This window comes from Amblyraja radiata, chromosome 13 (assembly GCF_010909765.2).
Source record: "Amblyraja radiata isolate CabotCenter1 chromosome 13, sAmbRad1.1.pri, whole genome shotgun sequence".
Lineage (NCBI taxonomy): Eukaryota > Metazoa > Chordata > Chondrichthyes > Rajiformes > Rajidae > Amblyraja > Amblyraja radiata.
Genome location: NC_045968.1, coordinates 59,604,570 through 59,618,911, shown reverse-complemented (window position 1 = coordinate 59,618,911; position 14,342 = coordinate 59,604,570). Strand labels below are relative to the sequence as shown.

General features: G+C 43.9%; 1 protein-coding gene across 1 annotated transcript in view; it reads right to left on the bottom strand.

The window, feature by feature from the left end:
• Nucleotides 1–7,756: 7,756 nt before the first annotated feature.
• Nucleotides 7,757–14,342, bottom strand: part of chrd (chordin) — a 30,848-nt gene continuing 24,262 nt past the window's right edge. The window contains exons 16-20 of the mRNA XM_033032181.1: nt 14,154–14,257; nt 12,652–12,754; nt 12,155–12,309; nt 10,538–10,631; nt 7,757–9,082 (exon numbers count right to left, since the gene is read on the bottom strand). Of these exons, the coding sequence (XP_032888072.1) occupies nt 8,991–9,082; nt 10,538–10,631; nt 12,155–12,309; nt 12,652–12,754; nt 14,154–14,257 (548 nt within the window). The 3' untranslated portion in view covers nt 7,757–8,990. The remainder of the gene's footprint in view (nt 9,083–10,537; nt 10,632–12,154; nt 12,310–12,651; nt 12,755–14,153; nt 14,258–14,342) is intronic.

Here is a 14,342-nt window from a genome sequence, read left to right as displayed (position 1 = left end):
TTGCCGGCTGGTGGGGTGAAAGGTGAGGACCAGAGGGACTCTGCCCTTGTTGCGTGTGCGGGGATGGGGAGAGAGAGCAGTGTTACGGGGTATGGATGAGACCCTGGTGTGAGCCTCATCTATGGTGGCGGAGGGGAATCCCCGTTCCCTGAAGAACGAGGACATTTCCGATGCCCTGGTATGAAATGTCTCATCCTGGGAACAGATGCGGCGTAGGCGGAGGAATTGGGAGTAGGGGATGGAGTCTTTACAGGGGGCAGGGTGGGAAGACGTGTAGTCCAGATAGCCATGTGAGTCAGTGGGTTTGTAATGTATGTCGGTCAGGAGTCTGACCTCCATCGCAGGGGACAGACTCCTGACCGACATACATTACAAACCCACTGACTCACATGGCTATCTGGACTACACGTCTTCCCACCCTTCCCCCTGTAAAGACTCCATCTCCTACTCCCAATTCCTCCGGCTACGCCGCATCTGTTCCCAGGATGAGACATTTCATACCAGGGCATCGGAAATGTCCTCGTTCTTCAGGGACCGGGGATTCCCCTCCGCCACCATAGATGAGGCTCGCACCAGGGTCTCATCCATACCCCGTAACACTGCTCTCTCTCCCCATCCCCGCACACGCAACAAGGGCAGAGTCCCTCTGGTCCTCACCTTTCACCCCACCAGCCGGCAAATACAACACATAATCCTCCGCCATTTCCGCCACCTCCAACGTGACCCCACCACTCGCCACATCTTCCCATCTCCCCCCATGTCTGCCTTCCGCAAAGACCGCTCCCTCCGCAACTCCCTCGTCAATTCTTCCCTTCCTCCCGCACCACCCCCTCCCCGGGCACTTTCCGTTGCAACCGCAAGAAATGCAACACCTGTCCCTTCACCTCCCCCCTCGACTCCATTCAAGGTCCCAAGCAGTCGTTCCAGGTGCGACAAAGGTTCACCTGTATCTCCTCCAACCTCATCTACTGCATCCGCTGCTCTAGATGTCAGCTGATTTACATCGGTGAGTACAAAGCGTAGGTTGGGCGATCGTTTCGCCGAACACCTCCGCTCAGTCCGCAATAACCTACCTGACCTCCCGGTGGCTCAGCACTTCAACTCCCCCTCCCATTCCCAATCCGACCTCTCTGTCCTGGGTCTCCTCCATTGCCAGAGTGAGCAACAGCGGAAATTGGAGGAACAGCACCTCATATTCCGTCTGGGGACCTTGCGTCCTTATGGCATTAACATTGAATTCTCCCAATTTGGCTAGCCCTTGCTGTCTCCTCCCCTTCCTTAACCCTCTAGCTGTCTCCTCCCACCCTCCCATCCGCCCGCCCTCGGGCTCCTCCTCCTCCTCCCCTTTTCCTTCTTTCTTTTCCCCACCCCCCATCAGTCTGAAGAAGGGTTTCGGCCCGAAACGTCGCCTATTTCCTTCGCTCCATAGATGCTGCTGCACCCGCTGAGTTTCCCCAGCAATTTTGTGTACCTTCGATATTCCAGCATCTGCAGTTCCCTTTTGAACATCAAGAAATGGTACACTGTTTTCCAAAACAGGAATTACACATTCAACTATAACAAAAAACTGTACTGGAGCTCCTGACAGGTCTTCACCACAATGAAGGACATGTTCTGTTAGCCTACTCAACTTGGGTACCGCTCACTGGTGATCAGATACAGGAGAGGTATATCAATCTATTCCCCAGAAATAGGTACACCCAAATTGGGATGTCAGTGAAATCCTGACATACCTTAGGGGATGATCACCAGCCAGGTCACTCACCCTGGAACAGCCTACCCTGAAGATGGACATGCTGGTGGCCTTACATCAACACAAAGAGCCAGCTCTCCCATCTACTGCGATGGGACAACATGGTTATAACACCAGATAGTGTCACATGCCCATTCAAGGGTTGGCCAAACAGAACAGACCAGGAACATCAGGTCCAGTCATGAAATTCCAGGCATACCCACCTGAACCACGTTTTATGTGTCATGACCCACTTAGAGATCGACACAATAAGGAATACCGAGGGAGAGGAAAAAGCCTTATGGGTCAGCCACAGGAAACCTCATGGTCGGGTGACGAGCTAAACTATCTCTAGTGGCTCAAGCAGGTACTGGGAGTTGCTGGAGTAAATACTAACGTGTATAAAATCTTATTCCACCAGGACAGCTTCCACGTCAGTAACTAAGATGATGGACGAGCCTATGGACCACATCCTGGCTACTGCAGGGTGGTCTAGGGAGTATACGTTCCAAACTTTTATAACAAACCACTGACAGAACCTGTATCGTTTGCAGAAAAAGAATCTGCAAAAAATATATAATTTAAGCCCGGGGGAGCAATTGGTCTTGTTGTTGTTAATAACACCATTATTGTTTTTACAAACAGATTCATGGTTGATTACGATAACATACTTCCTCCCTCGAATGACTTCGGCAGCGAGTGAAGTATGAACTGTTACACGGTTTGAAATCACAGAGCTTTGAAGTCTTCACGTAGTCACTCACGTGACTCCGAAGTAAAATAGTAAGATTAAACGAGAACTTACCAGTTTGAAGTTTGATCTGTATTTTATGAGGAGTTACGATGAGGGATTACGTGCCCTCCGCTCCCACCCTCATTATATGGATCAAACTAATAAATTGATGTCTCCTTATCTTTACTATGTTTACTTCAAATAACTGTCTATCTGTGATTCCACACCGCTGCTTGGAAGTATGCCGCGCCTGCGCACTGAGCGGGTTCTTCACGTAATCCCTCATCGTAACTCCTCATAAAATACAGATCAAACTTCAAACTGGTAAGTTCTCGTTTAATCTTACTATTTTATGCCCTGCTGAAGGCACATTGAAATACAAATATAAAGACAAGTACTTCAGTGATGATGGAAATGGTGCTACTAACACAGAAGTAACTTTAGTAACTTAGTACTGGCATTAGTTTCTGTTTTACAGTATGTGGTTATGAAACATTTAGAAAAATACACAGCTTAAAGAAACCAGAATTAGCAAATTGTTAGTCTCAAAGCAGCAGCATTTGAAATCTTCTTCTTATCGAGTCCACACACAAGATTAGAAGTTGTTCAGCCAGAGCTGAACACACTTCTCGGCATCTGCACAATGGAGCAATTGAAATGAATGCATTTCACTGTTTCTGTGACCTAAAATGTCTTCAGCTAACAGATCAGCAATCATTGATTTAACAATACTTTATTGCCAATTATGTGGAATTTGGTTGAGTTTAGTTTAGTTTTAGTTGTACAGTGCGGATACAGGTCCTTTGGCCCACTGAGTCCGCACTAACCAGCGACCCGCGCACATTAAAAGGCCTGTCCCACTTTCACAACCTAATTCACGACCTCTGCCGAGTTTGCCCTTGACATACTCGCAGCATGGTCGTCACGAGGTCGTAGGAGGTACTAGGAGGTCATAGGTAGGTCGTAGTAGGCCATGATGCTAGTCGTAGGTACTCGTGGCATCAAGTAGGTCGGGGCGTTTTTTCAACATGATGAAAAATATCCATGAGTAAAAAAAGGTCGTGAATTAGGTTGTGAAAGTGGAACAGGCCCTTAACACTATCCTACACACACTAGGGATCATTTTACATTTTACACCAAGCCAATTAGCCCACAAACTTGTAAGTCTTTGGAGTGTGGGAGAAAAACAAGAATCTTGGAGAAATCCCATGCAGGTCATGGGTGGATGTACAAACTCTTTACAGACAGCACCCATAGTCAAGATTGAACCCGGGTCTCTGGGGGTGTAAGCAGCAACTCTACCGCTGCGCCACCGTGCTGCCCATCAGTAAGTGTTCAGCATGGACTAGAAAGGCCGAGATGGCCTGTTTGCGTGCTGTAATTGTTATATGGTTAACTATATTATTAAAACTCTGTTCTTGACCGGTTTTGGCCAACTGTGCTGTGAATTCTGAGAGAACGCCGCTTACTACAGCCGTAATTTTTGGCCACCTCGCTCAGAGCCCCCCTCCGCCGCATGTGTGCCGAGGATTTTTCCCGTCGATGAAAAATGACAGCGATATTAATGATTTTACAAAATTCCCCATTCTCTCTGCTGCCCCTGCTGGCGGAAGGGGGGAGGGACTAAAAAAACCAGGAAGTGGTGTGCCTCAATCAGGTTCTAAAACGCTTGCAGAATGTGTCTATTGGTTCTAAAATGTTTGCAAAAAGTGTTTATTGGTTCTAAAATATTTGCAAAAAGTGTCTCTTTTGGTTCTACAATGCTTGCAGAATGTGTCTTTTTTGGTTCTAAAATGTTTTTTAGGTTCTCCCCCCACCTTTCCTCTCCCCCCCCCCCCCCCTTTCGTCTCACCACCCCCCCCCCCCCTCCTCTCCCTCCCCCTCTCCTCTCCCCCCCCCTCTCCTCTCCTCCCCCCTTTTCCTCTCCTCCCCCCCTCCCCTCTCCCCACCCCTCCTCCCCCCCCCTCCCCTCCCCCACCATTCCTCCCCTAAACCCCCTCCCCTCCACACACCCCTACCCCATTCCCTCCACCCTCCCTGCTCCCCACCTCTCCCCCTCTCAGCACTCCCTCTCTCTCCCCCTCTTTCCCCTCTCCCCCTCTCTCTCACCCCCTCTCTCCCCCCCTCTCTCTTTCTCCCCCTCCCTCTCTCTCCCCTCCCCCCTCCCCTCTCTAGATGTGACTGCAAGTTGGGGGCTATGCGTCAGGGTGATTATGGGGTAAAAGGAGCAAATTAATAATATTAATACAATATCAAGGGAGTAATTAGCGTGAGTGCAGGGGGGGGGGATAGTTAGTGTGTGTGACGCTGCATGCCGCATCCCCCCCCCCCCCCCCACAACCGCACTTGGTCTAGTATGTTATATGGTTATATATGCAATTAATCATGGGAGTGCTCAAATTCATAAAACAACAATAATACCTTCAAATTATTAAAAAGCTCATGTCAATGTTAATTTTGACACTATTGTCAAACATCTGTAGTCTAGAAAATTACCATAACATGTGCACATATTGAACTGCCTTAAGTAGAATACTGGAAGAGATTTGTTTTACTGTTATGCAAAGTGAATGACCAAACATGAAAGTCCAGGCCACGCTCGATTGAAAAGAAGGAATGAAAGACTAAAATAATCAACATTTATCAGCTTTAAAATTTTTTAAGCTGTGGCAAGACACGGGGGGTGGCGGGGGGGGGGGGGTTTGTGCCAAAGCAAAATAATATGGCAAGATGTACAATATGAATAGATTAAGGAGAATGAAGATACACCATGGAGTTTTAGAGACATGGGAGTGGAGTCATTAGGGGGCCAGGGGTGTATTGTCCTTTCTGGTCATCCAGAAAAACAGATAATCCAGAAAGGCTCTGGAACAGAGGGTGCTGGAAAATCGGGTCAACGTACTAATGAAAGCAAGCTGTTCGTTCAGGTTTAATATCCCCTCGGTTTTCATTATTGTTTCATGACCCCTAATTTAACAATTAACTGCATATTAAAGAAAAATTATTGCATTTGAACAGCTGGAGCTATTGTTTCAAAACATGAATCTGGGCATTTTGACAACCATTGTGGAGAATTCTAACAATTATATTTACACTCTTCAGTAAATGCCAAGAATATAATTACTTTTCAAATAGTCTTCTCCCCCTTGGAATCTCTCTGTTGATTGAGTTCTAAAACTGAGACTGTTTCCCTTCACAACTTTTGTTATGTTCAGAAAAATAAGAATGCCTGAAGAATACAGAGCAAGCAGCATCCGTGGAGGTGTAGGTACAAGTCGATGTTTCAGGTTGAAACCCAGCATCAAGGGGGAAGATGAAAGGTTGCCAGAAGCACCAGTACAAAGAGGGCTGGGATGGAGGCTGGTTGGTAGGCAGCAGGTGGAATCAGATGGCGAGGGGACAATGGCAGATAGGTGGAATAAAGAAAATGAGACGAAAACAGTGGTGACATAGCCACAGTGTGTGTGGGAGGGAGGATACTGGGAATCCGAGTTATCTGAAAAATTCAATATTGATACCAAAGTTACTCAAGTAGAATATGAGATGTTGTTCTTCCAAAACGAGTTATCCTCTCCATAGTAAAAGAAAAATCCGATTTACATTTGGCTCGTATGCAACACACTGACCCGTTAACCCTCCTTCCTACTATTAGATACAGCTCTTAGGATAAACGGAATCAAGGGATATGGAGAGAAAGCAGGAACGGGGCACTGATTTGGATGATCAGCCATGATCAGCTAAATGGCCTACTCCTGCACCTATTTTCTATGTTTTGTTACTTTCACACTAACCCATGTCTTTGACCTTCTCCTTTGCTATGTTCTTCTACTGTGCATTTATCCACAGGATGTTTGGAGGGCTAGAGAGGGGCTTGTAGGGAGGGGTGGGGGGTGTTGTTGTGAGGGAACAGCTGCAACAATGGTGTGTTATTTAATGTTCACTTGAACATTCTTCAAGTACTGCTCGTTTGCTTGTTTTGTAGCTCTGCACCCCCTCACTGATCAGCTCTGTATCGAATGTTACATGTTGATTTGACCTATTCATTCACAGTGGGCTCTGGGGAGTATTGTAGAGCAGTGGGATCTAGGATATATCACTTCCCTTAAAGTGGCATCACAAGTAGGTGGGGTGGTTAACAAGGCTTTTGGTAAATTGGCCTTCATCAGTCAGGGTATTCAGATCTCTACCGTGCTGAGGCCAGGCGACAGCTCTCAAACACCTCCTCCCACCTGTCCTTGGACCATGATCCCACAGATGAGCACCAGGCCATCATCTCTCAGACCATTTCTGATTTTATCACTTCCGGCTGTCTGCCCTCTAAAGCCTCCAACCTTATCGTTCCCCAGCCCCGCACAGCCAAGTTTTACCTTCTCCACAAAAGCCATAAACACAACTCTCCTGGCAGACCCATTGTTTCTGCCTGCTCCTGTCCCACTGAAATGATTTCCACGTACCTCGACTCCATCCTATCCCCGTTGGTCCATTCATTCCCGACCTATGTCCAAAGTACCTGTCACGCCCGTCATCTCTTTAATGACTTCCGCTTTCCGACCCCCCCCACTCCATCATCTTTACGACAAGCGTCTGAAGAAAGGTCTTGACCCGAAACGTCACCCATTCCTTTTCTCCAGAGATGCTGTCTGACCTGTTGAGTTACTCCAGCCTTTTGTGTCAATATTGAGTATAGAAGTTGGGACAGTTGTAGGAGATGTGGGTGAGGCCACAATTGGAGTACCGTGTTCAGTTTTTGTCACCCTGCTCTAGGAAGGATATTATTAAGATGGAAAGAGTGGAGAGAAGAATTACAAGGATGTTGCCAAGAATTGAAATTAACTATGGTGTGAGGTTAGGCAGGCTAGGACTATTCCTTGGAGCATGGCAGGCTGAGAGATGAACTTATAGAGGTCTATACAATCATGTGGAATAGATAGGGTGAATGTGCAGAATCTTTTACCCAGGGTTGTGGGATCATAAACAAGACGACATATGTTTAAGGCAAGAAGGGCAAAATTTAATAGGAACTTGAGGGGCAACTATTTTAACTCGAAGGGTGGTGGGTATATGGAACAAGCTGCCAGAGGAGGTAGTTGAGGCACATACTGTAGAGCATTTAAAAGACACTTGAACAGGTACATAAATAGGAAAGATTCAGAGGGATACGAGCCAAATGCAGGCAAATGGAACTAGCTTAGAAAGGGCAACTTGGTCGGTCGGCATGGATGCGTTGATCCAGAGTTGTATGACTCTATAACTCAGAAAACGCCACGTAACATTTTGAACATATTCCAGCATTTTGATGTGATTTGTTTACTATTTTACTAACAGGTATATAATTGTGTTTTTCTATTAAATGGCAAAACATCGATGAAAAGAATAATTCAGGAACTTACAATATATACATTTTTCAGCATCACCTGTCGCAGAGGCCAAGTTCATATTCACATTAACAAAGTTACACAGTATAGTGAAGTTGTTCCTCTATTCATATGTTTGCAATTTACAGCAAATGTTAGCTGGAGGTCCTCAGCCACAGTCCTTTCTTACTTTAACCAACCTCCATTAATTTCATTGTAAGTTTAAATCTCTCAACAAAGGCATCCTTCCAGAGGTTTACAAATGAAGACTCTATGAGGAATTTAGGAAGAATGCAGTCGTCACTTGCTGAGGGCATGCATTTGAATTGCCTCATACTTAACACTTCAACTATCTGACACTTTCATCCCTGGGGATTTCGCATTCACAAATGATAATGAGGGAAACAGCATCCCATTCACAAGAAGAATAAAAAAGGACAATTGTAATGGAGATTAGGGCACATGAACCAGGCAACTTCTCTCATTTGCAATTTGCGAAAAAAAAACTTAACAACAAATTGTTAAAAGAAAACGAAAGATATCATCTTCGTTCACTCAGCTGCGCCCTGCGGTTCCTTCTCAGGAGGTCCCTCACTAGATGGACCTCACATACTCATGCGATTTTCTGGGCTGTAATCATGCGATTGTGGATTTGCACTTCAAGGAACAGTTAACGTGTGGACGAGAAACACAACATCTTGTCATTTTAAAACAAAGTTGTCTAACAATACGAAATAAATCTGCTCCCGTGTCATCAAAGGTCTCCGAATTGCAGCAAGAATTGCCGATGTTTAGCGGACTCTCTTTGGCAACGAACAAGTCATTGTTAGATCATCTGTCCGATTTGTGAACAATCTTCCAGCGTGGTTTCGTGAAGTTGGCAGGAACGTTGCAGATTCTGATGATTTTATTTCACACACCACCTCAGGCATTCACTTCGGGACACAGCTCGTTGAACATGTCATAGTTGCCGATGCTGTACACAACTTTGTTTTTCTTTCCACAACAACACCGAATACTGGATCAGCTGAGAATATTTACAGTATTGATTGTTCATAGGTCTTTCAAATGAAATTCTCAGAATCTCCATTTGATGAAATGAAGTGTGCATCCTGGCATACCTCACATGCTTGCTCTGTCCATTGCATACGTGGAATGCATTGGAATAAATTCAGTCAGATAGCGGTCGGGAATCCCACACACTCTTCCCCTTCGGTTGGCTTTTTAATTTCTCTCCATCTTCATCAGAATACGATGGCACTGCTAAAGATGTAAACAGGTTAACGGATTGAATCAACATTAGTAGAGATAGTGGTAAGGTGCTTGAACAGAACCATCAAGCACCGCAGAATCAGAATTGTATTGTTTGCACTTTTAAGAGGATTCCTTTTTTGCCTGACACCCTCATTTCCTCAAGAAATTTCTCTCCTGCATTATTCTGACGATGACATATTTTAAGTTGCTCACTGAAGTGATGCATCCATTTAATAGACAGGCACAAAAGACTGGAGTAACAGTGGGATGAGGCAACATCTCTGGAGAGAAGGAACGGGTGACGTTTCAGGTCGAGACCCTTCTTCAGAGTGAGAGTCAGAAGAAAGGGGAACGAGAGATATAGACAGTACTTAGGAGAAATGAATGGAAGATATACATAAAGCAATGATAATCAAGGAAATGTGAGGCACACAATAGGCCATTGTTGGCTGTGGAATAGATGACAACAACTATACAGAGCGCTGCCATCTATGTAATATGTGCATATGAACTGTTTGTAAAACAGAATCCATGTATTGCACATATAATCAAGCAGATGTTTGCCAAAGCTACCCCCCACACTGCAATTAACTAGCATCACTTCCCTCTTTCTATTTTAAGAGGGAACCGATTGTAAATACGTACAGCAATTAATAACATGAAGCTGCATGGTTTTTTGAACTATTTTTTGTCTGGAATTTTTTTAGACGTTAGTGCATGGAAACAAGCCGCTCGGCCCATCAAGTCTGCGCCGACCAGCGATCCCCCCACACACGAGCTAATCTACACACTAGGGACAATTTACAATTTATAGACCCCAATTAACCCACAAACCTGTATGTCTTTGGAGTGTTGGAGAAGACCCGAGTACCCTAAGAAAACCCACGTGGTCACAGGGAGAACATACAAACTCTGTACAGACAGCACCCATAGACAGGATCAAACATGGGCCTCTGGCACTGTATGGCAGCAACTCTACCGCTGCACCCTAAATTCATTTGTATCGTTCATTAATGAAACCTCGTGTACACAGGTACTCTGTGCTGCATTGTTGACATGGTGCTAATCTCCAGGTATCCAAAGCACATGCCAAAACATTGTTGAACAATTATTAAAATATTTAAATAAGAGCCTTAAGCTCACCGTGTGTTTGCCTTCGTTGTATTGGACTGCGTGGATTTAGCTACAAACAGGTTAGTTACGATTTTGTGTAGGAAGGAACTGCAGATGCTGGTTTATATTGAAGATAGACACAAAATGTTGGAGTAACTCGGCGGGACAGGCAACATCTCGGGAGAGAAGGAATAGATGACGTTTCAGGTCAAGGCCCTTCTTCAGTCTGAAACGGTCCCATTACTTTTCACCAGAGATGCTGTCTGACCTGAGTTACTCCAGCTTTTGTTCAAATTGTTCTGATACAGCTTTCCATTACTGGAACAGATACAAATAATTTTAATGTTTTACCTTCACACTCCGGACAGCATTTATGGTGTGGTTTTACTATGTTTTCGCAGGTTAGAACTGGACACTTCTCTCGTTGACACTTTGTGGAACCTTCCTGAAATGACATAATTAGCGGATTTTGTTACAGCATTCCTGATTCACAGTTACATGCAGAATTTCACATTTTGTTGCTTGCTTTTATCCTTCATTCAAGCACCCTTACCTCTGACTCAGAAAGTCATGAGTTCACTTCAGGGATTAGTACATACAACCCTCTGACTTTTTATCTCAGCATCAAGTGGATACTGAGCTGTCAGCATCCAGTTACCATGATATTTCTGAGTAATATTTTACTCCTCTCCTTCCTCTCCATTCACTCCTCCTCCCCCCTTCCTTCCTTCCTTCCTTATCTGACACACTTTTGTCTCTTTTTCGTTTCTAGCCTTTGTCAATTCACCCCCTCCTTCACCTATGTCCATCTATCACATGCCAGGATTTTGCCCACTTCTACCTCTCTCTCTTGCACCTCCCCCCCTCCCCCCTCCCCCCTCCCCCCTCTCCCCAACTCCATCAGTCTGAAGAATAGTCCCAACCCAAAAAGATGAGCCCCCAACAGAAACTCAACACAGAGAGCACCTGAGGTTTGTACTTTTGGAACCATTGAGCAGTTAGTTAGAACCTAGGTCTTTGGTGCTTTGGAGCAGTGGCTCTATTGGCTGTGCCAATGTACTGTCTATTTTATTGATTATTCATATAATTCCTTTATGTGGCTACAAGTAGAATAATTTGGCTATTTGATTAAGTCACATATTTAAGCAGTAATAATTATTAACAGTTTTGCTTATTCTATTTGTTTTCTACTTAATTTGTTACTGAAGATGAAGCCGGCTGTTATTTGTTATCAGCTGCTATCGGACAACTGAATTATCCTACCACAAACAGAGAGCAGTGTTGTACTACTATCTACCTCATTGGTAACCCTCGGACTATTAAACGTTATTCCCTTATCATACACTGTAATGGGTCGAATGTAACCATGTCTTTCACCAGCTCGTTAGCGACAAGAGCTTTCCACTGTACCTCAGTACACGTGACAATAAACAAAACTGATAAACTGAGATAAAGGCGAGATGAGGAGGAGGAATTCTCCTGCTCCAGAGCTTCCACTAACACTGTTTTAATTAAGTTGGAAAGAGTGATGAGATGGGGTCATTTTTTTACTACCACTCTCCCTCTACTTGGGGTTTAATCATCTGGTTAAAGCCCCGCACATTAACACTATTCTACAATAGGGACAATTTTACCGAAGCCAATTAACCTACAACCCCAGTACATCGTAGAAGTGTGGGAGAAAACAAAGTTCTTGGAGAAAACCCATGCAGCTCACGGGGAGAACGTACAGACTCCGTACAGACAGCACCCGTCGATGGGATCGAACGCGGGTCTCTGGCGCTGTAAGCGCAGAAACTCTACCACTGCGCCACCGTGCCACCACTGTATCTTACTGAATATCTTAGAAACCAGATGAACAAATGAATAACTTTGCTAGTAGCATCTTGGCAACTCTAAGTAATAACCCAACATTTCATGCAATATCAGCATTTTGATGTGATTCTTAATGTTAAACAGAATACCTACATCACACCAGCAAGTAATGCATTTCATTTCCCCAAACGGAGGGACTTCAGGATGCCACTTATTATTGTTCATGTATACATGACGACCAAATTTGCAGGGCCTGGGCCCATCAGCCTGCATCAAGTCTGTGTGGTCAAAAGGGGGAATCTCTGGAACTGTGGTAAAAAAACAAATTTCAGAAGCATGTTCAGGGTATCTGTCCACAACTATGCACTGTATTTCTGATTGGAATTGTGCTTTGGGCACTCTGGTTTTGATATTTTCCTGATGTTACCCCACACTAACATTCAAGCAACTGCCCATTTAGTTCTTGCAAGACAATTCCAACTAGTTAATTTACTCTTTAATGTATGTCCTTTAATTACTTCCTACAATACAACAGTGACGTGATTTGGAAGCCCGCAGAAGTCATGAAATGTGCTCCACAAGTACAAGTGTTTTTTTGTCTTTTCCTTATATGCATCACAGTAAAAGCTTGAATAACACAAAACACTAACCTGGACATTCCTTGCAACAATTTGAGGCATTCCTTCTAACAGGCTGGCTACAAGGCAGAGCTGGGCATTGAACCTTCTCACAATGTACTTCCCCAGTTGCCCCCTTTGAAACAAGAAATATTTAATATTAACTTTTATGTCACCCATGTCATTTTTGAATACCGTCCCCATATTGGAAACTTTCATGCAAGTCATAATTTTACTTTTCTCAGTAAAACCATCTCCTTCTCTATCAGTCGGAAGAAGGACCCAAAACGCTGTCAGTTCATTTCCCTCCACAGATGTCAATTGCCCCATTGAGTTCATTCACGTTATAAGCGTAGAATTAGGACATTTGGCCCATTGAATCTACTCCGCCATTCAATCATGGCTGATCTCTGCCTCTTTATCCCATTTTCCTGTCTTCGCCCCATAACCCTTGACACCAGTTCTAATCAAGAAATATATATATATTTTTTACTCCTTCTCTATCTATGTATGAGGGTGTATTGGCAGCTGGTTGTACTCTCTAGTGCACATTCGACTCCAGTGATTCCACCTGCAGGTAATCAAATACAATCAGTACGTGATACCTCACATACTTAATGCTCTTGTTGAAGATACATTTATCCTCTTAAAGATCGTACTTCAGATTGAATTGTATGATATTGATTTGTCTAGAATTGTTCTGTCCATCTTTTTGAAAGTTGATAATAACATCGGGAGAAGAATGGAACACAGAAAAGACTTTGCCTTCCATCACAGTGAGGAGGAGATTCACTGTGATGGATGTTTGTGTAAATTGTGTTGGTGTGTGTCTTGGTTCTTTTCTTGTTGTATGACTGCAGAAACCAAATTTCGTTTGAACTTCATTTGAGGTTCAAATGACAATAAATAAATTGTATAATTGTATAATGACCGTCCACGACTGCCATTACACCTAATAGAGCTCCAAAATGTGACGAAGATGCACGACTGCCATTACACCTAATAGAGCTCCAGAATGTGACGAAGATGCATCCCTTAAATGGACACATGTACATTGTAATCCTCCTCTGGAATTTGAAATTTAGATCCACTTAAGTCAACAAAACTGAATTTCAGAAAAGGTTTGCCATGAACAAATTCTACATGTTTAGTGCTGATGATCAAGGCTGAATTTCTCTACAATTCCATCAACTCTTCCTGGATCCCAAGATGTATCCCGTGTTTTAATCTTTCCTCCGTTTAACTGACCTTAATTTCTTTTGAATCAATCACAACATTCAAAGCTCATTCTTACTCATATCATGATTCACCTCATTTCTAATATCCTTTGTTCTAATGCCAAGGCCTCTATTCATGCACATAAATATTTTCTGATATAATTCCCATAAATTTACAGCAAAGAGACAGGAGATACTCAAGGTTCATCACATTCACTTAACTAGATAGTGCTAAAGTGAAAATAATTATTTTTAAAATTTCTCCTTTAAAACATTAGAAATGTTCTGCACAAAAGATGGTGAGAATGAGTTTTCTACCTTACAGGTGCACACAGCACATTTCACATAACCGAATGGCGGTACAAAGGGATGCCAGGTGGTCCCAGCAGGATGCCACTTCCGGTCCCCATCAAAATAACAGCCTGGAAAATAACAAGAGTTATTTTTTATTAGAGTTACATTGGCTTAATTTGTGCTGTTCAATGTCCCAGCACACACTGTATCTAC